The 26939-nt window shown below is 49.0% G+C and overlaps 1 protein-coding gene across 1 annotated transcript; it reads right to left on the reverse strand.

Moving 5' to 3' along the window:
• Positions 1 to 204: 204 nt before the first annotated feature.
• LOC123127666 (integrin-linked protein kinase 1) lies at positions 205 to 5183 on the reverse strand. The gene is made up of 12 exons (XM_044547443.1): positions 4496 to 5183; positions 4146 to 4220; positions 3929 to 4033; positions 3545 to 3627; positions 2611 to 2731; positions 2293 to 2372; positions 1900 to 1962; positions 1678 to 1793; positions 1444 to 1529; positions 1171 to 1295; positions 784 to 915; positions 205 to 504 (listed from the first exon to the last, which is right to left on the reverse strand). The coding sequence occupies exons 1-12, from the start codon at positions 4937 to 4939 to the stop codon at positions 483 to 485; spliced, it is 1452 nt and encodes a 483-aa protein (XP_044403378.1). The 5' UTR covers positions 4940 to 5183; the 3' UTR covers positions 205 to 482.
• Between the last annotated feature and the right edge of the window lie 21756 nt (positions 5184 to 26939).

The following is a 26939-nucleotide window of genomic DNA, read 5'->3' on the forward strand; positions in this document are numbered from 1 at the left end:
GAAAAGAGCACAAAAATCTCTTGTTGTGACAAGTGTCGCACATACAATGCGTCATTTGTCACCACAATAAGCACAAGTTGTCCTGCTGCAAATGATGCAGAAACAAGGTTTTTTCTTCCAAAATCTGAAGAAAGAATACCTAAACTTTTGCAACATTTTATGCAAACAAACCAACAAATTAGGTACAGTCGCTACATTTTGGTGTTTAGAAAAACATAAAAATATGTCATTGACTTTCGGAGGCATATGGTATGAGCATATTTGCAACATTCAGGAACTTAATACATTCTTCCCATTCGGATGAACATAACTCGAAATACACTTAACCAGAGGTATAAAAAGAAAGAAATTATAACTGGACATACAAAAACCTTGTAAAGGAACAACTTCTGTCCCATATACCAATATAATTTTCACCGTGTTTACTAAGATATGCAAAAAAAGGGGGGGAATCTCATCGACAGTCTCGTGGAAGATCAGAACTATTTGTGCACAGCTTGTTTCCTGAGGAGATGAAACATGAGAGTGAGACCCATGATACAATGGATTTTGATGGTAGATCAATTATAAAACAACGCTCAAGTTTCCCAGAGTTACCGAAATGAACTGAAGCAATTTCAATTATAAGCCATGGTGTATTACCAATAAGGCAACAGACCATCAAATTAATTACCTTAGGATACCGACTGATATCTGTTCTAGATTGTTATAGAAAAGTTCAAAATGATTTAGAAAGGAGTTTGATAGTCCAAGTTTTTGCAGTTAGATCAGTGAGAACTGTACCACGGTAGCTTGAAGTTGTCTCTCCAGCGAGTTTGCTTGGAACAACTTGCAGATATCTTGTTCAGGCGTTCAATTATATCCGAGAACGTTGGCCTGACGGAAGGTGTTGGATCCCAGCACTCTTGTATTAGCCTGTGATATGCAAACAACTACTATGAGCAGCAGATAGCGAAATTAAGCAAGGACGACCTGCCTACGAGCAAACAATCAGTGATGGCTGTGGCTGGACAATGCAGGGAAACATGGATACGTGAAAGCAGAGCTCCTTGAGAAATTATTAATACAGTATTATATAGACATGTATGAATAGAATGCAAAAGCTACTCACAAACATATGACTACGAGTAAAGAGGGATATGAACGGGGCACGGCATAAGATTCACTTACTCTTTCACACCCTCAGGATATGATTTGGGTTTATTCTTGAATAATGGTCTCAAACCCTCTGAACAAATCATCTTGGCCGCTTCCTCTTGAGGCTTTGGGTGAAATGCAGGAGATCCTTCAATCATCTGAACAATAAATATAAGATAATGTACGCGTGCGATGCTTAGCTAAAGATATGTGCTCATTTGAATTACGTACTGGCGACAGCTGCAACAAACAGTTAGTGTGAATTCATTGGCGCTTCCAAATTAAGAAGTGTGACAGATTACATACCTCGTAAAGAATGAGACCGAACGCAAATGTATCCACACTTCTGTCAAATGCTTCGTTTCTGTACATTTCAGGAGCAATGTATACACCTACGCACATGAACATATTTAATAGTAGTAGTTATAAGTCATAACTGTGGCACTAGTACTAATTTGAAATGGTCACTGGTATAGAACCATTACATAGAAAGAATGTACGATGCAGCATGCTGTCATTAAATAGGTAAATGTAACGTACTGTCAAAATTTGACACTGGCTGAACCATCTGTAGTTTATCTTGGGAGACTTTTGTCAGATCAAGTGATCCAAAGCCTGCCACCTTAAGTTTTCCTTCATCGTCCCGCACAATATTTCTGAAACCTTACAAAAGTATCATAACGTACAGTCCACATAGAATAAACCACTTGAATTTAGTACAGTGCACTGGTTTAGTGACGAAATATATTTGGATAAGCTTACTTTGGTGACAGATCACCGTGGATGATTGGCTCTGGCTTGCACTCGTGAAGATAATTTAGTCCCCTAAATAAGAAGAAGGAATTAATGCAGAATATTTTTTCCTCTGTTCTGGTGGTAGAAGAACAGAATACAAACTAGCGCATGAACTTCATAAATCATTTGTGATTTCATTTTGTTTCATTGAAATAACACATAACTGAAAATTGAAAACCATTTCAATTAGATGAATCAAATTAATTTTCTTGTTTTTCCTGTCTAAAAATAAAGAAAATAAACTTATTGTCACGTGACTACAAAATGATGCACTGACACGAGCAGTTCCAGTCAACAGTTCAAATGGTAGATACAGCTTTGAAGGAAAACGAAATACATATGTCATGAATCCTAACATACCTTGCAATGTCAAGGGCAAACCTGATCGCTTTGTAAGATTGCACGCGACCTTTTGTCTCAAGATAGCTCGCTAGATCACCCTAATGAGGGAACACAGATCCAGTCATCGATGATAGAAGAGTAATATTGTTCAGGTAAATCCAATAGGATTACTTTCTACTGTTCTAATAACAACACAAAATAATGTTCAGGTGAGTTAAGTGCATAGTACTCCATAAATTTATGTGAAGAAACCCTGCTAGTTGGAGGGTTGCTTTTCCGAAATGATCAAAAGTGAATACATGCATTTGTTCTGTTGAATCAAGCACAACTACTCACTTTTTGGTGGTATTCTGAAACAATCATCAGTGGTACATTTTGTGTAACAGCTCCCACAAATTGGACCAAATTGGGATGCCGCGCTTTCTCCAGTAAAGTAAGCTCGTGTTTGAATGCATCTCTGAGTTGATATGACGACAGAACTTAGCAGTATTGAATGAAACATGATAAGCAAAGCCCAAAATCAAAATAAAAAGTTCACGACTATGAACTGAAGAAAACTGTTTAGACTGAAACTGTATCAAGTTAGTTTGTCAAACTAATTATACGATAATAAACACTGTGATAACTCCATAAGGGAAAGTAGTGGCTGAACCCCAGCTCGGTGCACCCACTCTACACTCATGCAAGAAAACATAGCAAAACATTTCGAAAAAATCTGAAACTTTGTGAAAATGATTATGAACAAATGTTGCAGATGCTTGCAAAGTTTGGTGGTCAAATGACATCCGAGGAGGTGTGTACAAAAAAACAAAATTAGAAATTTTGCTCAAACAGTGCACGTACATTTTGAGTTTTTTTTTTGTACAGAGCTCCTCGAATGCCATTTGACCACCAAACTTTGCAAGCACCTATAACATTTGTTCATAATCCTTCCCACAAAGTTTCAGATATTTTCAAAATGTTTTGCTATGTTTTCTTGCGTGGGTGCACCAAGCTGGGGTGTAGTAATAATATTTTCCCTGTAACTTGTTTATAAAAAGAGAAATTATTATTCAGGTTCAATGAACAGAGAGGACGCCAAGGTGAGTTGTAGGATTGTCTGGCACAATATCTCAACAAACTATACTACAATTGAGCGTTATATGATTATAACAGACCCAATTCATCATGATAATTGTCTTAGATACACTACTAAACTTCTGTGTGCAACTTCATGATTATCAGATAAAAAAGGTCAACTGATGTAAAAGTTCAAGGAGGCAGCTCATACATGCTATCTCCGTCTGAGAAGCTATCTTTGTCAAGTATCTTCACGAAAACTTTGGAGCCATACCATTTGGCTACATAGTAACCCTGTACAAATTGTATGACAGGTAAGGCGGTCATAATTATGTCAAACCAATAAAATCAGCAAATGCAAATTTAGATGAACCTACAGTAGAAGATATGATTTTCTTGTTTTTGAGTACTAATAGTAGGGCTTAAATTATCATGGAAATCGACATAAGAATCACGTTTTCAACCTTAACACTTTTAATCATCAATAAGTCCATTGTGGAAAATTGTTAGCACTCTTATCCAAGTAACTCAAATACATGAAGAAAGACACCGTGCAAAAAGAGAAAACAAAAGGAGGGAGTTTATTGAGACATGCCTTTGTAACCTCCTCTCCTCTTCGGAACTCGAGTTCAAGAGGGTTCAGTTCATACTCTGGAACTTCTTTAGGATTTGACACAGTCATTGGAGTCTTCTTGGTTTTCTGGTAGAGGAGAATAACAAATGTATAAGAAAATATTTTCCATATCATAGCAATAGCAAGAGTTAAGAAGAGTTCCGGGAATTTTGAATTACGAAAATAAGAAATGCATTACCGGAAGTTTTGCTCCTCTTGCTCTGAGAAGGTTGTACACTTCAAAGTGGCCGTAATGTTTAGCATCCGCTGCTGGCTGAAATTGCATGCATAGAAATACAAGCTGGAATCAGCTTCGGCTAGATAAGTAGTCGCACGTGCCATGCGCCTATATTATCGCTATCTCCGAATGCATCAGATTGGTCATTGCTCCAATGTGGCAGACCCTGTACTCTTAGTAGTACGATATAATTGCACAAACGAAATGACGAGAGGTGCTTGTGATCGGAAGTATGCAAAGTGCGGGGCGTAGCGAAATTCAGGTGACGCATAGCGGGGTGGCGAGAGAAGAAAATTGGGCGAAGGGCGCACCGTGCTCCCCCATCGGTCGCGGGCGTTGATGTTGGCCTTCCAGCCGAGCAGCAGGCGCACCACCTCCCCCCGGCCCTCGCAGGCGGCGATGTGCAGCGCCGTGCGGCCGTCGAAGTCAATGCTGTCGACGTCCACCCCTTCCCCGAGGAGCTCCTCCACGCCGGCCGCGTCCCCCTGGCACGCCGCGTACAGCAGCCGCATGGTGGCGTCCAGGTTCTCCGGCATGGCCAGCACCGCCCCGTCGTCGGGCGCCGGCGTCGGGTCGAGCGACGACTGCCTCGCGAGGCCGAACCTGGTCGGCCCCGCCGCCGCCACGGCCCCCGTCGCCGCGGCCGCGCCCCGGCGCGGGGTGTGCGGCTCCAGCGACAGCTGGCGCCACACCCGCGCCGCCCCCGACGACAGCTGCCGAGAGAAGCTCCGCGTCAGCTTCGCCGCCGCGGCCATCGCCTCCCACAGCCGACGTACGGCCCCCCAAGCAGCAGGCGCGGCGCGAGATCGAGGCCGGCGAGAATCCGCGCGCGGTTTTTGGTGCGTGGGATCTCGCGCGGAGGTGGGTGCTTCTGGGGATTAGAGACGAACGATGATTGGGCGTGGGCGATGATGGTGCTCCGTAGTAATAAAAATCGGGCAGAGACTCGAGATGGTGACTAGTGGCAGCGGAGCGGGAGTTGTTGGTACTATCAGCGTAGTGGGAAGCAGAGCAAGGGAGGGGAGGACGCCGATCGACAGGGAATAACCGCCGGTGAGGGGGGAGCATCGCGGGTACAGCTCGGACTCGACCTGAGTTTAAAAGGTTAGAGTCACTGACTGCCGGGGGCGGGAAGTTGTGGGGTCAGTGTGTCGGGGGGCGGTGGTGCGGGAGTCCAAGGGGTTTTGCGTGCTTTTGTCGCTTCGTGGGAACACTTGCCGACGACTTTCTGTTTTTTTTCCTTCCTGCAAGTCGGAATTATTCGCCTTCGTCTAGCTGAATAACTAGCGGGCGGGGCTGCGAAGTCTTGTTGCCAGTTGGATTTTCCTTTGGTCTGCCAGTCCATAGGCGGCTAAATATACTCTTGTTTACTTTGGGATACTGGATGCAGGAAAAGTATCAGGTGATACGGAGCCTTAGATGCTCCCATGATACGAGCTCCTAGGAACCGTTGGATCTCAAATCCAACAGTTCCGGAAGGCTTTGAACATTTTTGCAAAAAAGATCTTTTGAAGTCTAAAAATTGCGAACAAGTATTGCAGCCTTCAAAACCACCTACGAGCCGTTGGATCTAAGATCCAACTGACAAGAAGCTCGTATCATGGGAGCATCTAAGTCTTGGTATCACCTGATACTCACTGGATGCAAGTCCATTAGTCCACATTTGATGCAGTAATTCATAGCAGTGGAGTTATTATAGTACTACTCCCTCTATAAATAAAGAAACATAAGAACGTTACCGATTTTTGTTGTTCTATGATCTTCAGGATGCAGAATAGTGGATTGCTTGTAAAATGGACCAACTCCGTATCAACGAATCTTCTCCGTTCTTATTTTGACCTTTTGTATTATTTCCTAGGAGGGGTATACAATGCTCTTTCGTTCTTTCCAATGACAAATAGGAATTTAGTGATTTAAATAATTTTATATTTTTTTTACAGAGGGAGTACTATCCTATTATTACGGTGTGGTGAAAAAGCAGAGGGTTGATCTGATTGCCATCACTTATTAATACAGTTCATGGTTCATATATTAGATAATACTATCAAAATCTTGTCGCTTAACCTTTAAGCTCCAGCGGCTTCATGGATCGAGCAACACGTTATCTTATTAGTACTTATAGAAAACAAGAGCCGCTCCGGGCTTTGCCCATGCGTGCAAAGCTTAAAGGTGAGGCAGCACGCAATGCATGTGGAATCGTGTGCTTATGCTACTGATCTCTTTCTGAGATTCTTCCTCTTGCAGCTAGCGCCTCAATACAAACAGTGGTCTCCATGTTTGGACGGCGATTGTTGCGGAGTGCGTGCTTTTTGTTGAGGGAGTGGATCAGTTTGGTTGGTTCATGTCCATTCGGGGGCCTCAGTTCCCGAGAGTGGATCAGACCAGACTTGTTCCCCGCTTAGCTGCTGCTGCTACTAGACTTCAGTCGCACTCACCACGAAAACCCATAGCGGGACAGACGGATCTTATGTGCGTGGGAAAAAAAATACTCCTATTAAGAAAAGTCGGTCGACGAGAGAGAGTGAGAGAGTGAGAGAGAGATGCATATACACAATCTATGGTAGTTGGGCGGCTCCGCGGCGAGCGACAGCTTCCTTGCCATGGCCGTACGTCAACACCGTGTCAGCGTTATTAGTCCACGTCATGCGGTGGCCGTGCACCCAGCGCGCGGACGCATCCCCACCGCATCCTGTCCGCGTACATTTTTCTTTGTAAGTCCTTAACTTCTTTTTATCATTCATTTTCGATACATAAAAATACATCGTCACATTTTGACTAGTAAAACAAGACAAAAAAATAAGAACAACAAGAATACATTTTAGAAGATACCCAACTTCAATAACTGCCCCTTTGAGTTGGGTTAGGGCCTTCTCGATGCACTCATTGTTGATCTGTGGAGGAGGCTCGATCTGGCATCTTTCTTTCTTCTTCAAGCCAGATATAGATATTGTTTCCTCACACCTAGTCTCGTGTCTAGCCTCTAATCTAGCAACAAGTGCACTTGTCTTATCTACAGTCTCTATGCTAGCTAAAAGTGCACGAACATGTACTAAATTTCGCTCTATCAATATATCGATGTATTCTTCTTTCTAATACCAAAACTTGCATCCATGCTACACAATAAAATTTGTAGTTAGCACAACTAGTCAAAACTAGAGCACAAACCGAAGCTAAAAAGAGCACATACCCCATCGTTTAAGCACTTGATGAATACCCATCCGGGATGTTCCGGCGTTGTAGGCACGCGCGCACGACCATCTTTGGGCAGTGGTCGCACTTAATGAGTGGCAACGGTGCACCGGCGAGCTTTTGGGCAAGCACCGATCCCGGCCGACCGCCATTCGTGTATCTGCCGGCGGACCACCGACGGTGCAGATACGAGCGGCTAGAGGAGCAGCCACTGCCTGCATGTGGCCTTGCTGCCCTGCCAGGGCCTTCCGGCGAGGTGCCGGGCCAGTCCATGGCGCGGCCCGGCCTCCCACAGCCGGGCGAGCTCAAGACCGGCCGGATCCGCCCCGAATCCGGTCGGCGGGTGCGCAAACCAGGTGGCCGTGGTTGGGTACCTCGGCGGCGCCGAGGGGAAGGGGCTGGGCGAGCGCGCGTCCGAACTGCAAGGCTGCAATGGCAGCGGCGGCGGCGGCAGCGAGGGGAAGAGTGGAGGGGGGTTCGGCCGGAAGGAGGGAGGGGGCGGATAGAAAAAGGCCCGCCCTGTGCCACCGACGGGCGGGCCAGGGGAGAACACGCGCAGACGGCTCGCGCGTCCGCGTTGTGTTCGTTTCACCCCAAAAGCGGCGCAAACTTGGGCCGCAGATGGGTCGAAAGCGGACACAAAACGGACAAAAGTCCGTTTGCTCCCGCGCGCTGGGCCGCCTCATTTGTCCGTTTTACTCCAAACAGACAAGGGCGGATAGGGTCGCGCAGTGAAGTTGGCCTAACTATACTATCACATCAAATCGCTGCTCGATGGGGAGTGGGGACCACTCCAGCCCAGTCGCGGTTGGTGTTCCGTCGCTTTCTCCTTGTTTAATTTAATCTCTAATTGCATGGTTGTGTACACTGTTAAGCCAAAAGATGGATTTCTTTCAGAAAAAAGGCAAAAGATAGAAGATTTTTTTGGTGAAAACTTATACTCAATGATAGTAAAACTACAATTCGTTAAACCTAGAACACTTGCGTGTACGACATCCCAGACCACTTCATCCACCTCGCACAGTCCCATGCACCTCTCCCCCGACCTCTCTCCCCCGAGGCGGCGGCGCCACGCCACCCTCGGGCAGTCCCCGTCCACACCGCCCTCAGTCCTTCCCCTCCATCGCCTCCCGCTACCGCCGCCGTCGTTGAGGATGCCGAGGGGCGATGCCCCTGTGTGAGGCGGCAGCGGCAGCGCAGTCCTCGGCCGGTGGTAACACGTGGGTGCTGCGGCGTCCTTCTCCCTCCTCCTCCAACGACAGTGCGCAGCGGGTTGGCGGTGGCCAGGAGATCTCCGGCGGCCTTTTAGCGGATGAGATTTTGGCTGCGATGAGATCTGATCTGGGCCCGAGGGGTTTAGATCGAGATCCACTGTGGCTGCGCCTAGTCTCGACAACGGCAAGAGGAGATCCTCCTGGGTAGTCTTCGCGGCACGAGGACGTCCGGGTCTCTTGGCCCGAGCATGGTTGTGGTTGTCGGTGTCAAAACCGGCAGATCTCAGATAGGGGGCCCCGAACTGTGCGTCTAAGGTTGATGGTAACAGGAGACAGGGGACACGAAGTTTTACCCATGTTTAGGCCCTCTTGATGGAGGTAATACCCTACGTCCTGCTTGATTGATATTGATGAGTATGAGGGTTACAAGAGTTGATCTACCACGAGATCGTAATGGCTAAAACCCTAGAAGTCCAGCCTGTATGATTATGATTGCCTCTACGGACTAAACCCTTCGGTTTATATAGACACCGGAGGGGACTACGGTTGTACAAAGTCGGTTACAGAGAAAGAAATCTTCATATCCGAATGCCAGGCTTGCCATCCACGCCAAGGAGAGTCCCATCCGGACACGGGAGAGAGTCTTATGTCTTGTATCTTCATAGCCCATTAGTCCGGCCCATGTCACACAAGCCGGACGCCCGATGACCCCTGAGGGAGTCCTGGATTAGGGGGTGTCCAGATGGCCGGACTATACCTTCAGCCGGACTCCTGGACTATGAAGACACAAGATTGAAGACTTCGTCCCGTGTCCGGAAGGGACTTTCCTTGGCGTGGAAGGCAAGCTTGGCGATACGGATATATAGATCTCCTACCATTGTAACCGACTTTGTGTAACCCTAACCCTCTCCGGTGTCTATATAAACCGGAGAGTTTTAGTCCGTAGGACAACATACAGAACAACAATCATACCATAGGCTAGCTTCTAGGGTTTAGCCTCTCTGATCTCGTGGTAGATCTACTCTTGTACTACCCATATCATCAATATTAATCAAGCAGGACGTAGGGTTCTACCTCCATCAAGAGGGCCCGAACCTGGGTAAAACTTCGTGTCCCTTGCCTCCTGTTACCATCCGGCCTAGACGCATAGTTCGGGACCCCCTACCCGAGATCCGCCGGTTTTGACACCGACATTGGTGCTTCCATTGAGAGTTCCTCTGTGTCGTCGCCATTAGGCTTGATGGCTCCTACGATCATCAATAGCGATGCAGTCCAGGGAGAGACCTTCCTCCCCGGACAGATCTTCGTCTTCGGCGGCTTCGCACTGCGGGCCAATTCACTTGGCCATCTGGAGCAGATCGAAAGCTATGGCCCTGGCCGTCAGGTCAGATTTGGAAGTTTAAATTACACGGCTGACATCCGTGGGGACTTGATCTTCGACGGATTCGAGCCACTGCCGAGCGCGCCGCACTGTCGCGACGAGCATGATCTAGCTCTGCCGCTGAACAGTGCCCTGGAGGCCGCACCCGCATCGGCTTCGACCCTTAATTCGGAGCCAACGGCGCCGATCGAGGATGGGTGGTTGGACGCCGCCTCGGGGGCTGCGATCCCAACGGCGATCAAGCCGAACACCAGCCCCGCACTCCGTGAGACTCGTGACTCCAAGGAGCCGGACTCCTCTCCGGACTCCGAACCCTCCGCGCCCTTGCCGATCGAATCCGATTGGGCGCCGATCATGGAGTTTACTGCCGCGGACAACTTTCAGCACTCGCCTTTCGGCGATATTCTGAAGACACTAAAGTCTCTTTCTTTATCAGGAGAGCCCTGGCCGGACTACGGTCAGCAAGGTTGGGATACGGACGATGAAGAAATTCAAAGCCCACCCACCACCCACTTTGTAGCCACTGTCGACGATTTAACCGACATGCTCGACTTCGACTCTGAAGACATCGACAGTATGGACGCCGATGAAGGAGACGATGAAGAACCAGCGCCTATTGGGCCCTGGAAAGCCACCTCGTCATATGACATATACATGGTGGACGTACCAAAAGATGACGACGAGGAGCGGAAGGACGCACCGAAGACTTGTTCTCTCGAGAAGCAGTCAAAGCGGCGATGCAAGCGCCGCCCCAAATCCCGCCTCGACAGAAATAACGGTCACACAAACCCAGCGCTGGAGCAGGGCGAACCGCTGCCGGACAACGGCAATCCGGATAATCAAACCGAACAAACCAATTCTATCAAGGATAATGGTCCGGACGACCTAATGCCGGACAGGCACCCGGAGCAGCAGAATGCCCGTAAAAGGCTTGTTGCCACCGTGAGGAGTCTTAAAAAGCAGAAGCAAAGGCTCAAGGCTGCGCAAGACACACTCCAAATCAGATGGAGTAAAATACTCAACACAGCAGCGAGGTACAGCGACAATCGCCCCTCCAAGAGCTACCCAAAGGGGAAGCTGCTACCTGAATTCGATGAGGAGGCCTCAGACCCCCCACAACCAAATATCAAAGTAGCCGCCTGGCCGGATAGACGACCCCTCTACCAACAAAGAGCGGCATACAACGCCACTCACAATACAACACGCGACCCATGCGAGGGCTCGCACCCAAAGGACGACGCAACAAGATCCATCTATGGACCACACAAGCACGCCCCAGCATACAATGCAACACAACAAACATCCGAACAATGCGGTACACCCAGCTACAGGGGTGCCGCACACCCCCTATGTTTCACCGATGAGGTGCTGGACCATGAATTTCTAGAGGGATTCAAACCCGTAAACATAGAGACATACGACGGAACAACAGACCCTGGGGTTTGGACTGAGGACTACATCCTTCATATACATATGGCTCGAGGAGATGATCTCCACGCCATCAAGTACTTACCCCTCAAGCTCAAAGGGCCAGCTCGTCACTGGCTTAAAGGCCTCCCCGAAAGCTCCATTGGAAGTTGGGAAGAGTTCGAAGATGCCTTTTGGGCAAATTTTCAAGGGACTTATGTCCGACCTCCGGATGCGGACGATTTGAGTCATATAACTCAACAGCCCGGAGACTCAGCCCGAAAGCTTTGGAACAGGTTTCTTACTAAAAAGAACCAGATTGTCGACTGTCTGGACGCCGAAGCCTTGGCAGCTTTTAAGCATAGCGTCCGTGACGAATGGCTCGCCAGACACCTCGGCCAAAATAAGCCGAGAACGATGGCCACATTAACAAGCCTCATGACCCGCTTTTGCGCGGGTGAGGACAGCTGGCTAGCCAGATGCAGCACCAGCGACCCCAGTACATCTGAAGTTAGAGATGGAAACAGGAAATCACGGCGCAATAGCAATAACAAACGCCGGAATAAAGAAGACAACACGAAGGGCACGGCAGTAAACGCCGGATTCAAAAGCTCTCGGCCAGGTCAAAAGCCGCCCTCTAAAGGCACCAGGGATGAACTGTCCAGCCTCAACAAAATTCTGGACCAAGTATATCAGATCCATAGTACCCCTGGTAAACCTGCTAATCATACCCACAGAGAATGTTGGGTCTTCAAGCAGTCCGGCAAGCTAAACGCCATACACAAGGGGGAGGATACACCAAGTGAAGACGAGGACGAGCCTCCCAAGCAAGACACTGGGGAACAAAAGAAATTTCCACCAGAAGTCAAAACAGTAAACGTGTTACACGTGATCAAGGGAAAAAACAACGTGGCACTCCCAGGGAAATATACCCAAGTGCCTGTCACCGCGAAGTCCTGTCACTGGTCGTCTCAACCGATCACTTTCGACCATCGCGATTACTCAGCAAGTATCCGACGCGCAGGATGGGCTATCCTGGTATTAGACCCAGTAATTGGCGGATATCACTTCACACGAGTCTTGATGGACGGTGGTAGCAATCTAAACCTAATATATCAGGATACAATCCGCGGGATGGGGTTAGACCCAACAAAAATTCGCCATAGCAATACTACCTTTAAAGGAGTAACGCCAGGCCCAGGGGCTCGTTGTACGGGCTCCCTCCTACTACAAGTTATATTCGGCTCCCCCGATAACTTCCGTCGCGAGCATTTAACCTTCCACATCGCTCCATTCCAAAGTGGCTATCAAGCACTGCTCGGACGCGAAGCTTTCGCTCGCTTTAATGCAATACCACACTACGCCTCCCTCACACTCAAGATGCCCGGTCCACGTGGCATCATTTCAGTGAACGGAAATATCAAGCGATCTCTGCGGACCGAAGAGAGTGCGGCTGCCTTGGCAGCCGCACACTAAAGGCGCCCGGACCAGCGAAAGCATCCAATAGGTCGTCAAGACCTCAGACACAACTAATTGAGTCCGGCGCCGCTATTTATACCGAATAAATGTTCACACCCCTATTTGTCAGTGCAAGGGGCTCAACACGCGCAGACAAGGGGCAATTTCTTCTCATCTTGAATTATACATGGTTTCTTTAAAAACTATCTTTTTGGATGACAACTTTTTCACCTAAATTCCTCTCTTTTACAGACGATCATCATGCTACACCCGTCCAGGATACGGCACAACGGAGACACAGGCGCAGACGTGCAGCTGGGATCCGCTCCAAGGGTTCTTTTTAGATTAAGACCCTGCATAAACCTTTTTTACTGTCTCTTGTCGATACATATCCACCATTGAGAAGGATGCTGACGTCTTGGCATGTGGCCACGCCAGAACAATGCACATACCTGGACACAAGGGGCTTCTTACAAAGGCCATTATTTAGGCCCGGTTTATACCACAAAGACCTAATACCTTAGGGAGTGTTCGGCGTCGCAAGTTTGGCCCTATATGCATCAGCTCCGAATCATTGTCTTTGGTCAAATGTTGGGTTTTCTCCTGTGTTTTGGTGCCTTACGTTCCGCTTTACCGGCTAAGGTAGCACCAGGAGAACTACTGCGATTGTGCCCTGGTTCATCTGGACGAGCACCTCAGTAGAGAAAGCCGAAAACTAACTGTCATGATATAGCGTGAGACTGGTCAACCACTCGATGACCTGTTGGAATGTTAGAATTCCTCCGCCTTAACGAAGGGCTGTTTTCCGGCCAGGCATGTACGCACCTCGGGATTGGGAGACTGCGGAGCCACCAGGGGCTATTTAGTAGCCCCACTGTCAAACTCCCATGGCTAAGTGAAAGTGCTAAAGCATTATAGTCCGGTTGCCTCGCTCGCTCCGCTATCACCTCCTTTATTGGACCAAGACGTTGGGTTAAGTGTGAACGCGTGTTTTTTGCGAGCACCTCCGCATTATATGCGTGGGGGTTGAAGCTGACGGCTGCAATCTTTTAGGTTATACACATGTATACATAAACGGCCGCCCAGAAGGCATCATATTACTTTCAGGCAAAAGTATAAAAATAGCCTTATAAAAATTTATAAAAGCATTTCGCTTACAATGAGATTACATATCACTCAAACATAATATCTTTTGAGCACTGGGTCTCTATCAAATGAGCACCCTCAAGAACTTCTTCAAAGTAGTTCTCAGCAGTCATTCGACCTATGGCCGAATCCCGCACTGCAACAGTGGTAGCATCCATCTCCGCCCAGTATGCTTTAACACGGGAAAAGGCCATCCGTGAGCCCTCTATGCACGCCGACCTCTTCATCGCATTAATGCGCGTCACCACATCAAGGAACTGCTGCACCAAGATGAAATAGTTGTTCGGTTTTGTCCTTTCCGACCATAGCTGATCCACAATAGACCTCATGGCGAGTCCAGACAACCTATTCAGTTCGGCCCATTCGGCTAATTGGTCAGTCAATGAAAGCGGACGCTCGGGAGAATGGAATTGTGTCCAAAACAGATGGTCCACTTCATGGTCCGTCTGACCCTGGAAGTACTTGGCCGCATCGGCAGCGCTCGCCGCCAAATCCATGTACACATCCTCCGAACTCCACAGCCGATCCGGAGAGGCATACCGTGGATCTCCGAACTTCCTCCGCAACATAAAGGATTTCCCAGCTACAATATCCCCGGCTTCCCGCAGCTCCTCCTTCTCCGCCCTCATAGCAGAGCAGATGTCTTTTCTCGTCGCAGCAACCTTCTCAAGGTCCGATGCCTTCACTAGGTTTTCCTTTTCAAGAACCCGGCAACGGTCGGCGGTGGATTTTAATTCTATGGCCATCTTGGCCATCTTATCTCGGCTCTCGCCATGCGCGGCCTTCTCGGCTTTCAACTCTTCGGCCGCCTTCAAAGCAGCCGCATTACTAAACCTCGCTTGTTCCTTGGCTCGGGCAAGTTCTGCCCGCAAGGCTTCAGCAGTGGCAGCTCCATCTGCAGTCGCAACATATTAAAGATACTGGCATCATGCTGCTCTTACTATGTGGCGTTTACCAGATAATGACACTTACCCTGTGCCTCGTCAAGCCTTTTGTTAACAAGCTCGATGTCGGCGTCTGCCGCATCCAACTGCCGTTTTAAATGGGCAAACTCGCCAGTCCGGCTAGCCGCCGGAGCTTCCATCACCTGCACATAGAGGCAGTATGGTTATTACCTGGGAATACGATCCTTTGTTCATCGTCGTTTCCGATGACAACTAGAGTCTTAGGGGCTACTATCTACACAGAGCACACCTAGCATGTGCAGCACTATCATACATTATTTTATGTACCTCAAAGCCTGTCAGTAGACTCATAAAAGCTTCATGCAATCCGCTTTCAGCGAACGAGATTCTCTCCATCACCGTATTCATCAGCACACGATGTTCATCTGAGATGGCCGCTCGTCCCACCAACTCCCTCAGAACATCCGATCGCACACCAGACGGTGCCGGACTCTTTTGTCCGCTCTCTCCGGGAGCCGGACACTGGGAGCTTCGGGGGTCAATGGGATTATCTTCTGGCCTCACCGGACTCGGAGAGGCCCTCCGCGACGACACTTCGGGGTCGCCCGCTTCCGGAGCGGAGGAGTCCGGAGGAGGCGTTTCACTCTCCATCATCTCTAGAAGAAGATCCCTCGAAGACGAGCTCATTTGAGAGGGGCTAAGGCCCGAACTGCAAAGATATATGCGGTGGTTATTTTCTCAGAAGAAAAAGATGGCATACCTATACTATTAAAGTATTTCGGGTCACTTACGACTCGCTGGAGAATTGATCCCCCCACAGACTTTGTGCGGCAAAAGCACCCCCCAAGGTAGGACCCTCTGTGGGAGACTTCTTCTCCCGTTTGGAAGCTTCGGTTTCTGAATCCCCGGGCGCAGTCCTTTTCCTCCTCCGGTCGTCTTCCTTCATGGAGACACTCGCTCCCTCGGTTAGAATGGGAAGCGTTGGGGGCCCGCGTCCGCCCGTATTATCCTCCCCAGTATCTTCCTTCAAGGGCTCCGGGCAAGGTGCGACCTGGAGCATCTTTTCCAATACCGGATTGTCCAAACCCTCAGGGAGGGGGGCCGAACACCGAATCAACTTCGCCTTTGTTAGCCAGTCCTGGTCAAAAAGCAAACTCTCAAAAATAACTTCGTAACAGATGAGAGATAGTATGTTCGGCCGGAAGATTCCTTACCTGTTCGATGGTGCGGTTACTGCTCAGGCCCACGTCCTCGGTGATTTCCGAACACTCTACCTGAGGTCCGAAGAATGACTTGTACATCTCCTCATGCGTTAGGCCGAGGAAATTTTGAATGACACACGGTCCCTCGGGATTGAACTGCCACAAGTGAAGGGGCCGGCGTTTGCAAGGCTGGACTTGACGAACCAGCATAACTTGTATTACCGCAACCAAACTAAAATCTCCATTGAAGAGATCTCGAATGCAGCTTTGCAGTATAGGCACGTCCTTGGCTGGACCCCAGCTCAGACCTCTGCTGATCCATGACATCAGTTGTGGTGGAGGGCCCGAGAGGAAAACAGGGGCGGCCGCCCACTTGGCACTTCTAGGAGCCATGATGTAGAACCACTCCTGTTGCCACAATTCAGACACCTCTGGAATGGAACCTTTGGGCCATGGAGCTCCCGTCATCTTGCATATTGAGGCACCTCCACACGCTGCATGTTGCCCCTCGATCATCTTCGGCTTTACTTCAAAGGTCTTGAGCCACAGGCCAAAGTGAGGGGTAACCCGGAGGAAGGCCTCACACACGACAATAAATGTTGTGATATGAAGAAAGGAGTCCAGAGCTAGATCATGGAAATCTAGCCCGTAATAAAACATCAAACCCCTGACGACAGGATCTAGAGCAAGGCCTAGACCTCGGAGGAAGTGGGAGACGAACACGACGTTCTCGTTGGGTTCGGGGGAGGGGACGGCCTGCCCTCGGGCGGGCAGCCGATGCAAAATCTCGGCGGTCAGATATCTGGCCTCCCTCAACTTTTTGATGTCTTCTTCCGTGACGGAGGAAGGCACCCATCGGCCTTGAAGGCTAGATCCGGACATGATTGAAGGTTCGGAGCACCTGACCCGAACTTTGGGTGTTTGAGCTTGAGGTGGGGGAAGGATTCGATTGAGCACGGGAGGGAAAAAATAAAAGCCTTGTCCCTTTATAAAGAGGGTGAATATCAAGCGTCCTCTCCATGGCCGTTTGGACTTGCCTATAGTCTAGGAGTCCTAGAAGCGGTTGGGTTACTCATGCCCGTATTGATGAGAATCCCGGAATAAGGGGACACGATCTCTGCTTTAACAAGATGTGCCAAATAAACCGCCTCGCATGACACGCTGAGGTGGGATAATAAAACGAATAAAGGCTTGGCCGTGGTGCGATGTCACACTACAGAATACGTCATCATATTAGATTTGTGTAGATATTATTCTCTCTATGGCAATATGTGGAAACTTATTTTGTAGAGCCGGACACTATCTTTGTGTTCAAAATCTTCTATGAAGTACTTGGAGGAGGAACCCGCCTTGCAATGCCGAAGACAATCTGCGCGCCGGACTCGTCGTCATTGAAGCCTAGTTCAAGGGCTATTGAGGGAGTCCTGGATTAGGGGGTGTCCGGATGGCCGTACTATACCTTCAGCCAGACTCCTGGACTATGAAGATACAAGATTGAAGACTTTGTCCCGTGTCCGGAAGGGACTTTCCTTGGCGTGGAAGGCAAGCTTGGCGATATGGATATGTAGATCTCCTACCATTGTAACCGACTTTGTGTAACCCTAACCCTCTCCGGTGTCTATATAAACTGGAGGGTTTTAGTCCGTAGGACAACATACATAACAACAATCATACCATAGGCTAGCTTCTAGGGTTTAGCCTCTCTGATCTCGTGGTAGATCTACTCTTGTACTACCCATATCATCAATATTAATCAAGCAGGACGTAGGGTTTTACCTCCATCAAGAGGGCCCGAACCTGGGTAAAACTTCGTGTCCCTTGCCTCCTGTTACCATCCGGCCTAGATGCACAGTTCGGGACCCCCTACCCGAGATCCGCCGGTTTTGACACCGACAACCCCTTAATCCAGGACTCCCTCAGTAGCCCCTGAACCAGGCTTCAATGACGAGGTGTCTAGCGTGCAGATTATCTTTGGCATTGCAAGGCGGGTTCCTTCTCCGAATACCCTAAAACAACCTTTGAACACAGAAAACGTGTCCGGCTCTGCAAAATGAGTACCACACACATAGAGAGTACAATATTTTATTAGTCCAATCGACTGAAAACTTTTGTAGCGTGACATCACGTCACAGTCCGATCATTATTTTGAACCGTTTTTAACCTCCCGCTCCATGTTTCAAGATGCGGTTTTATTGGCACGTCTTGTCAAAGCAAAGATCGTGTCCCCTTATTGCGGATTCTCATCAATACGGGCGTGGGTAATCCAACCGCGCCGCCTGCACGACCCTTGGGGAATAGGCGAGTTTTAAGGCGAGTGGGGAGGCGCTTGATATTCACTGCCTTTATAAAGGGATAAGGATTCACCTCTTTCACCCACGCCTTCCTTCTCTCTGCCCATCCGTTCTCGAGCTCCAGCGCCCAAGCTTCCACCCTTTCAACCTCAAAAAAGCACTCCAGCCATGTCCGGATCTAGAGCGCAAGGCAAGTGGATGGTATCCTCCATCAAGGAGAAGGACATCACCAAGCTCCGGGAGGCCGGGTACTTAGCCAAGGAAATCGCCCACCGGCTTCCGGCCAAGGGACAGATCGTCCCCACTCCGGAGCTCCATGAGAGGGTCGTGTTCATCCCTCACTTCGTTCGCGGGTTGGGATTTCCTCTCCACCCATTTGTCCGCGGAATCATGTTCTACTACGGGCTGGGTTTCCACGATCTGGCCCCAACTCCTTCCTCAATATCTCAGCATTTATTGTCGTGTGCGAGGCCTTCCTCCGTATACCACCCCACTTCGGACTATGGTTGAAGATCTTCAACGTGAAGCCGAAGGTGGTGGATGGCCAACATGCAGAGTGCGGAGGCGCCATGGTGAGCAAGCTGCCCAATGTCACATGGCCCAAAGGTACCTTCATGGAGACCATCAAAGGATGGCAACAACAATGGTTCTACATCACAGAGCCTCGCGACGCCACCTGGGCCGCGGCTCCTGAATTCCAGTCCGGCACCCCGATGCAGCTCACCTCCTGGCTAGAGAAGGGCCTGGACTTGTCTTCGTTGGACGAGCTGACAATGCTACAGACGCGCATCAGGAGCATGGTGGACAAGAACGTCAAGCTTGTCAATGTGATCCAGGTGATGCTCGCTCGCCGGATCCTTTCGTGCCGAAGCCAGACTTGCCACTTGTGGGAGTTCGATCTGGCCAAGCACCAGACCTTGCAACAGTTCTTCGACACTACATACGAAGACATCCGGAAGGTGCTCTTCAAGGCCAACGAGACGTGGCCGACGACGACCGAGGACCACGGGCACGACCTGGCCCATCCCACTAGTGCGGTAAGTTTTCCGTATTTCAAGGTGTATCATTTACTTGCTTACTCAAGGAAGATGTCTAAGCTTCCCTATTTGTTTTTTCAGGGCTGGACAAAGAAGGCGAAGCGGATTCGGTGTCCGGTTCCGCTGCCCGAAGAACCAGCTATCCCGCTTCTGAAGAAGATGCTGGTTCCGGCGCCCTATCAAGCACCGGAGAAGAATGCCAAGAAGAAGGCCAAGGGGACCAGAGGTGGCCTCCGCCATAAGGGCACTTCGGACATGACGTCCAAAGACGCCGAAACCCACTCCCCTCATGCCACCGATGACGAGGAAGAGGAGGAAAGCAATTCTCCCCCTGAGGGGAAGGAAGAAAAGGGAAGCCTCCACGCATCTGGAGGTAGAGGCGTCCAAGAAGGGGAAGGCCTCCACGCATCTGGAGGCAGAGGCGTCCAACAAGGGGAAGGCCTCCACAGCGGACAACTCCGCGTGGGAGATTGATAGCAGCTCCGAGTGGCGCCCCAGGGATAAGACCCTGGCCGAATCGTAAGTACTCACAGACGCACACAAATACCCAGCCTCTTTACTTCATAATTTTAACATGTCAAATCATGCACTTGCAGTCCAGCTCGTTCTGACCTCGAGCGATCCTCATCTTCAGGAAATTCGTTGGATTCGAAGGAAATTCGTTGGATAGAGGGTCCCTTTCGACAGCCTCCTCTCCCAAGACTACGGAGGACCTTGAAGTGCTGTCTCGAAGGACCTTCCCGGCTCAGGAGGCCGTCACGGGTGCGCCAAAGGATGATACCTCGGCTGCCGAACACATGGGGGAGCAAATCCCCATGGAGACTGGCAATGGGGGCCATATCCAATTCGTCCCCCAGCCGAATATGACCCCGGAGACCTATACGGCTCCGGAACCCGGCAAGCAGCCTCCTTCAAAAGAAGGAGGTGCACCGATTCCACTGGTGACCTCTGTCCATCCAGAGGCACCGGATACTCTACTGGAAGCGCTGGGAAGTGCTTCCATTGTTGAGGAACACTATACCCTCATGGGTATGGTGGTTGAGAGGATTCAGTCCGCAAAGAGCGGACTGGTCGAAGCTTGCACAAGCCTTCTAACCGGCTTTGAGGTAAGCGACGCAATAAAAAGAACGTCATAGTATAGATAGTAGCCCCTAAGACTTTGTCCGGTGTTCGGAAAGAAAAGCCAGACAGAGGATCAAGTAATTTTCGCAGGAGACTAACCAAATATGTCTTATGTGAATAAGTAGGCATCGTTGCTGGCTGCGACCTCTCATGTTGCTGAGGTCTTCGGACTAAAGCAGAGTCTGGAGCAGGCTGAGGAAGAGCTCGGTTGTGTAAAAAAGCAGCTAGAAGACAAGCAAGGTATGCAATGACCTTTTGTATATCCGGAAAGGATGAGTGATTTGTGCTGACCATAATGCCATGATATTTGCTAGGAGCGGCGACCGAGGTGGAAGCCCTGAAGTAGGCACTGGCCGAGGCCAAAAAGAAAGCGGTAGAGGAGCAAGCCGCCCGTGAAAAACACGAGGCCAGAGTTGGTGAGGTCCAGTAGGAGCTCCAGGACGCCGTGAAGAAATGTGAATCCTTGGAGCGCAATATTGCGGATCAAGACACCGAACTCGGCAAGGCTCGCCAAAGCGCACACGATGCCCGGATTGAAGCCAGGGTGCCCTCCAGGAAATCCAGGAGGCTAGAAAAATCGCGGCGGGTAAGGCCTTTATTATGCAGAGCAAGTATGTGAAGAAAAGGTTCCTCTTACTGACCCAGATTTGGAGTTCTCCAGGGGCGTTTGCGGATTTACCATGCAGTGTTGCTGATGCTGCGGAGTTCTTCCGAGCCGAAGAGGGGAGCTCAACGGAGAAGCTGTTCTGGTCGCAGTACCTTGCGCCAGAACATCCGGTGCCCTTTAGCGATCAGCTAAAACAGCTGGTCGAACTGCATAGGATGGCTGAACTATCCATGAAGGATTTAATAATCCGGCTATGGCCTGCCGAAGTCATCCCCAGTAGCTACTTCGGGCCCGTGAAGCAGCTAGTCAATGCCTACCCCCGGCTTGATATCATCGAGCGGTCAGTCTGCATCGAGGGTGCATGGATGGCCTTCGCCCGTGTTAAGGTACAGTGGGCGAAGATGGACACCGTCAAGCTCGCGACTGAGGGACCGCCCACTGGCAAGGAGCACCGCACGCCGGAGCGATATTTTGACAATGTCCTCAAGGGGTCCCACATTGTAGAGGGCCAGTGTTCAAAAGACATTATCTTCGAATGAATACATTCATGTTATCTTGTCCTGTATGATGAAACAAAGCCATTATGTAATATAATGCTTATTTATTTAAAAGTTTCCTCCTATGCGACCGTTTTTATTAAATCTTAGAGTTGGCCAGTCGTCGGCTTCAGCCCCCACGTAGGTAGTACGGGGGTGTTTGGGATGGAATCTAAACACTCTTGATCCAAGAATTTGGTCCTTGAAGGAGGTGTTTAGCGCAACGAACTAGGCAATTGGACTATGTTGCTTTATCACCCTCACTTAGCCATAGGAGTTTGACAATAAAAATGTAGGCGCAACCCCTAGTTAGCATTTAATCTGGACTAGGATGTTGTAAACACCTGATCGGATGAAGGCCGATTTATCGCATAATGCGGAAAAAATCGCAAAAGATTTTAACCTCCGAAGAGGTGACCGGCTCACGCCGCATCATGACAGTCAGTTTTCGGCTTTCTCTACTGAGGTGCTCATCCAGATAAACCAGGACACAATCGCAGTAGTTATCCCTTTACTACCTTAGCCGATAGAGCGGAACGTAAGGTAGTTAGGGCTGGACCAAAAGCTCATAACTCGCGAGCTTAATGAGCGCTCGATAGTTCGGCTCGTTAAGCTCGTAGCTCGCTTCTTAATGAACAGAGCCAATCATTGATTTTAACTCGTTAAGCTTAACGAGCTTAACGAGCGAGCTAACGAGTTTCACGAGTAGCTCGTTAAGCTCGTTAGTAACAACACAACACATATTTTCATTTTACGTGACAAACTTTTATAGCACCTTAGCCCATCTATTCAATCTAATCGACCTATGAGCCAACAAACTACTACATTTCTTTTTATAGTCATCATATTTTGTCTTGAAAACCACACCTACACATTCATCCTGTATATCATAAAACATTATAATCTGTTAACGAGCGCTCACGAGCTTAACGAGTTTCAAACGAGCCGAGCCGAGCAGGGTTTTCTGCTTGTTAATCTTAACGAGCTTAACGAGCCGAGCCTTAACGAGCACGAGCTTAACGAGTACGAGCTTAACGAGCCGAGCTGCTCGTTAGTCCACCCCTAAAGGTAGTAAGCACAGGAGCCGGGCAACCCAACTATTGACCAAAGACATGATTCAGAGCCAATGCATATAATGCTAAATTTGGAGGCCGAACTATACTGTAAAAGTGTTCGGACTTGTTGCCGTAGAATGGAGCGCAATAAAGCCACTGGCGAACTACAGCGTACCAAAGTGTACGGGTGCAATCAGTGAGAATAGCGAAATAAAGTGAAGTAGTAAGCTAGTGCCACATAAGTTGGGCCGCAAACTGTTTCCATTATAATTTTGATTAATACGTCAAAGCGTATTCGTACAAATAGTGCGATAAGCAACAGTGGCTATTTAACATGTCAAGACCAAGGCGGAGCTGCGTACGGGTCCTGAAAACAGGTAGAATGATCGTTAAGAAGAACATCTAGAGATTCCCCCACACGTCTGTGCTACTTGCCACCTTGGTATATCTGTCCTTCGAAAGGACCGATTATCAGGCCTCGAGAGGGGCCTGTGAAAAGAAACCTGAAAAGGATAAAAATAAAAGTAAAAATATGTGTGTCCCGGGAAGGTCGAGCCGTATTGTGGACCATAGTCTGGTTATGCCTCCGTCTCTGCCCATGGTATTTTTAGTGCGTAGTTATGTACGCACGGTACGTATGCCGCCACTTGGTCAGGACTGAGACGGAGGTCGAATTGCTAGTCTAACTCCTGACGAGCCAGACTGTTATGCTACGGAGTAGTCCGGACTCGTTTGACAATGTCCGAGAGTTTGGCCGCTGAATTGAAGTTCTGCCTTAAAAGGCCGCTCTGTACTTCCGCTGCCAGGGCCGCGGTGTGCTCCTCGGTACCGAGGGAGCGCTCCGTGTTTCCATTGACTGTTATGACACCGCGTGGTCCGGGCATCTTGAGCTTGAGATAAGCATAGTGCGGCACCGCATTGAATCGAGCAAACGTGGTTCGTCCGAGCAGTGTGTGATAGCCACTGCGGAAGGGGACGCTATCGGAGATTAAGTCCTCGCTTCGGAAGTTGTTCGGTGATCCGAAGACGACTTCCAATGTAATTGAGCCTGTGTAGCGGGCCTCTACACCTGGGATTACTCCTTTAAAGGTAGTTTTTGTGGGCTTGATTCTTGACGAATCGATGCCCATTTTGCGCACTGTATCCTGATAGAGCAGGTTCAGGCTGCTGCCACCGTCCATGAGGACTCGTGTGAAGTGGAATCCATCAATTATTGGGTCGAGAACCAGTGCGGCTGAACCGCCATGACAGATACTGGCCGGATGGTGCCTGCGATCAAAGGTGATCGGGTAGGACGACCATGGGTTGAATTTTGGGGCGACTGGCTCTATCGCATAGACGTCCCTGAGCGCGCGCTTGTGCTCCCTCTTGGGGATATGTGTAGCGTATATCATGTTCACCCTTTTGACCTAAGGGGGAAACTTCTTCTGTCCCCCTGTGTTCAGTGGACGGGGCTCTTCGTCGTCATTCTCGCTTTGCGAACCCTTCTCCTTGTCTTCGTCATTTAACTTGCCGGCTTGTTTGAAGACCCAACAACTCCAGTGGGTATGATTGGCTTGTTCATCAGGAGTGCCATGGATATGACATGGACGATCGAGTATGCGGTCCAGGCTAGAAGAGCCCGAATTGTTCCTTTTATATGGCTTCTTCCACTGACCGGGCTTGGAGCCATTGGATCCGGTGTTGACCGTTGTGTCATCGGTATTGTTATCGTTGCTTCAACGCTTGTGTCTGTTGCGTTGGGGCTTGTCGTTGCTATTTCTGGCTTCAGAGGTGCCAGGTTCGCTTATATTGTTATGTCTACGGGCTAGCCAGCTATCTTCGCCCGCGCAAAAGAGGGTCATGAGTGCCATGAGGGATGACATGGACTTCGGCTTTTCCTGGCCGAGGTATCGGGCGAGCCATTCGTCGCGGATGTTGTGTTTAAAGGCCGCTAGGGCTTCGACATCTGGACAGTCGACGATCTAGTTCTTTTTAGTTAAGAACCTAGTCCATAATTTCCTCGCTGACTCTCCAGCTATTGGACTATGTGACTTAAGTCATCGGCATCTGGAGGTCTGACGTATGTGCCTTGGAAGTTGTCGCGAAAGGCGTCTTCTAGGTCTTCCCAGCTGCCAATAGAGTTTTCAGGCAGGCGGTTTAGCCAGTGTCGGGCTGGCCCCTTGAGTTTTAGGGGGAGGTATTTGATGGCATGATGATCATCACCGCGGGCCATATGAATATGGAGAATAAAGTCTTCAATCCATACCACGGGATCTGTGGTTCCATCGTATGATTCGATATTCACGGGTTTGAACCCTTCTAGGAATTCATATTCCATTACTTCATCGGTGAAGCAGAGGGGTGTGCGGCGCCTCTATATCGGGCCAAGTCGTGACGTAGTTCGGATGGAGTACGTCTATGGTTTTCGGCCCGGACGTGATTGTCCTTGTCGTGATCGACTTGATAGCCATCGTCGCGCGTCGGGGCACGCCCCCTCGATCTGTAGACCGATTTGGCTGGACCTGCTTTATTCTTCAGGTCCTGCCGCAGGTCATATGTGTATCCCCGAGCTATTTTATCTCTGCCTTTGCGGCGAGATAGGACGGGCTGGTGTTCGGCTTGAGTTGCCGTTTTGTCCCGGCCACGTGGTGGTCGATCAGCCACATTACGCGCTGATGGTACGGGCTCAAGTGCCTCGTCATTGAATTGAGGTAGCAGTTTACGCTTCGGGTAACTTTTGGTTGGGCGCTGATACGTCTCCAACGTATCTATAATTTTTTATTGTTCCATGCTATTATATTATCTGTTTTGGATGTTAATGGGTTTATTTATACACTTTTATATTATTTTTGGGACTAACCTATTAACCCAAGGCCCAGAGCAAATTGTTGTTTTTTTTGCCTATTTCAATGTTTCGTAGAAAAGGAAAATCAAATGGAATTCAAACGGAATAAAACCTTCGGGAGAGTTATTTTTGGAACAAACATGATCCAGGGGACTTGGAGTGGACGTCAAGTAACCAACGAGGAGGCCACGAGGCAGGGGGGCGCACCTACCCCCTGGGAGCGCCCTCCACCCACATGGGCCCCTCATGGCTCCACCGACCTACTTCTTCCTCCTATATATATCCATATACCCCAAAAACATCCAGGGGCACCACAAAACCCTATTTCCACCGCCGCAACCTTCTGTACCCAAGAGATCCCATCTTAGGGCCTTTTCTGGAGGTTTGTCGGAGGGGGAATCGATCACGGAGGGCTTCTACATCAATACCATAGCCTCTCCGATGATGTGTGAGTAGTTTACCTCAGACCTTCGGGTCCATAGTTATTAGCTAGATGGCTTCTTCTCCCTCTTTGGATCTCAATAGAATGTTCTCCTCGATCTTCTTGGAGATCTATTTGATGTAACTCTTTTTGCGGTGTGTTTTTCGAGATCCGATGAATTGTGGGTTTATGATCAAGTTTATCTATGAACAATATTTGATTCTTCTCTGAAATCTTTTATGTATAATTGGTTATCTTTGCAAGTCTCTTTGAATTATCAGTTTGGTTTGGCCTACTAGATTGATCTTTCTTGCAATGGGAGAAGTGCTTAGCTTTGGGTTCAATCTTGTGGCGTCCTTTCCCAGTGACAGTAGGGGCAGCAAGGCACGTATTGTATTGTTGCCATCGAGGATAAAAATGTGGGGTTTATATCATATTGCTTGAGTTTATCCCTCTACATCATGTCATCTTGCCTAATGCGTTACTTTGTTCTTATGAACTTAATACTCTAGATGCATGCTGGATAGCGGCCGATGTGTGGAGTAATAGTAGTAGATGCAAAATCGTTTCGGTCTACTTGTCGCGGACGTGATGCCTGTATACATGATCATGCCTAGATATTCTCATAATTGTGCACTTTTCTATCAATTGCTCGACAATAATTTGTTCACCCACCGTAATACTTATGCTATCTTGAGAGAAGCCACTAGTGAAACCTATGGCCCCCGGGTCTATCTTTTATCATATAAGTTTCCAATCTATTTTATTTCACAATCTTTATTTTCCAATCTATATCATAAAAAAACCAAAATATGTATCTTACTATTATTATCTCTATCAGATCTCACTCTCGTAAGTGACCGTGAAGGGATTGACAACCCCTTTATCGCGTTGGTTGCGAGGTTCTTATTTGTTTCTGTAGGTACAAGGGACTTGCGTGTAGTCTCCTACTGGATT

This window comes from Triticum aestivum, chromosome 6A, assembly GCF_018294505.1.
Source record: "Triticum aestivum cultivar Chinese Spring chromosome 6A, IWGSC CS RefSeq v2.1, whole genome shotgun sequence".
NCBI lineage: Eukaryota > Viridiplantae > Streptophyta > Magnoliopsida > Poales > Poaceae > Triticum > Triticum aestivum.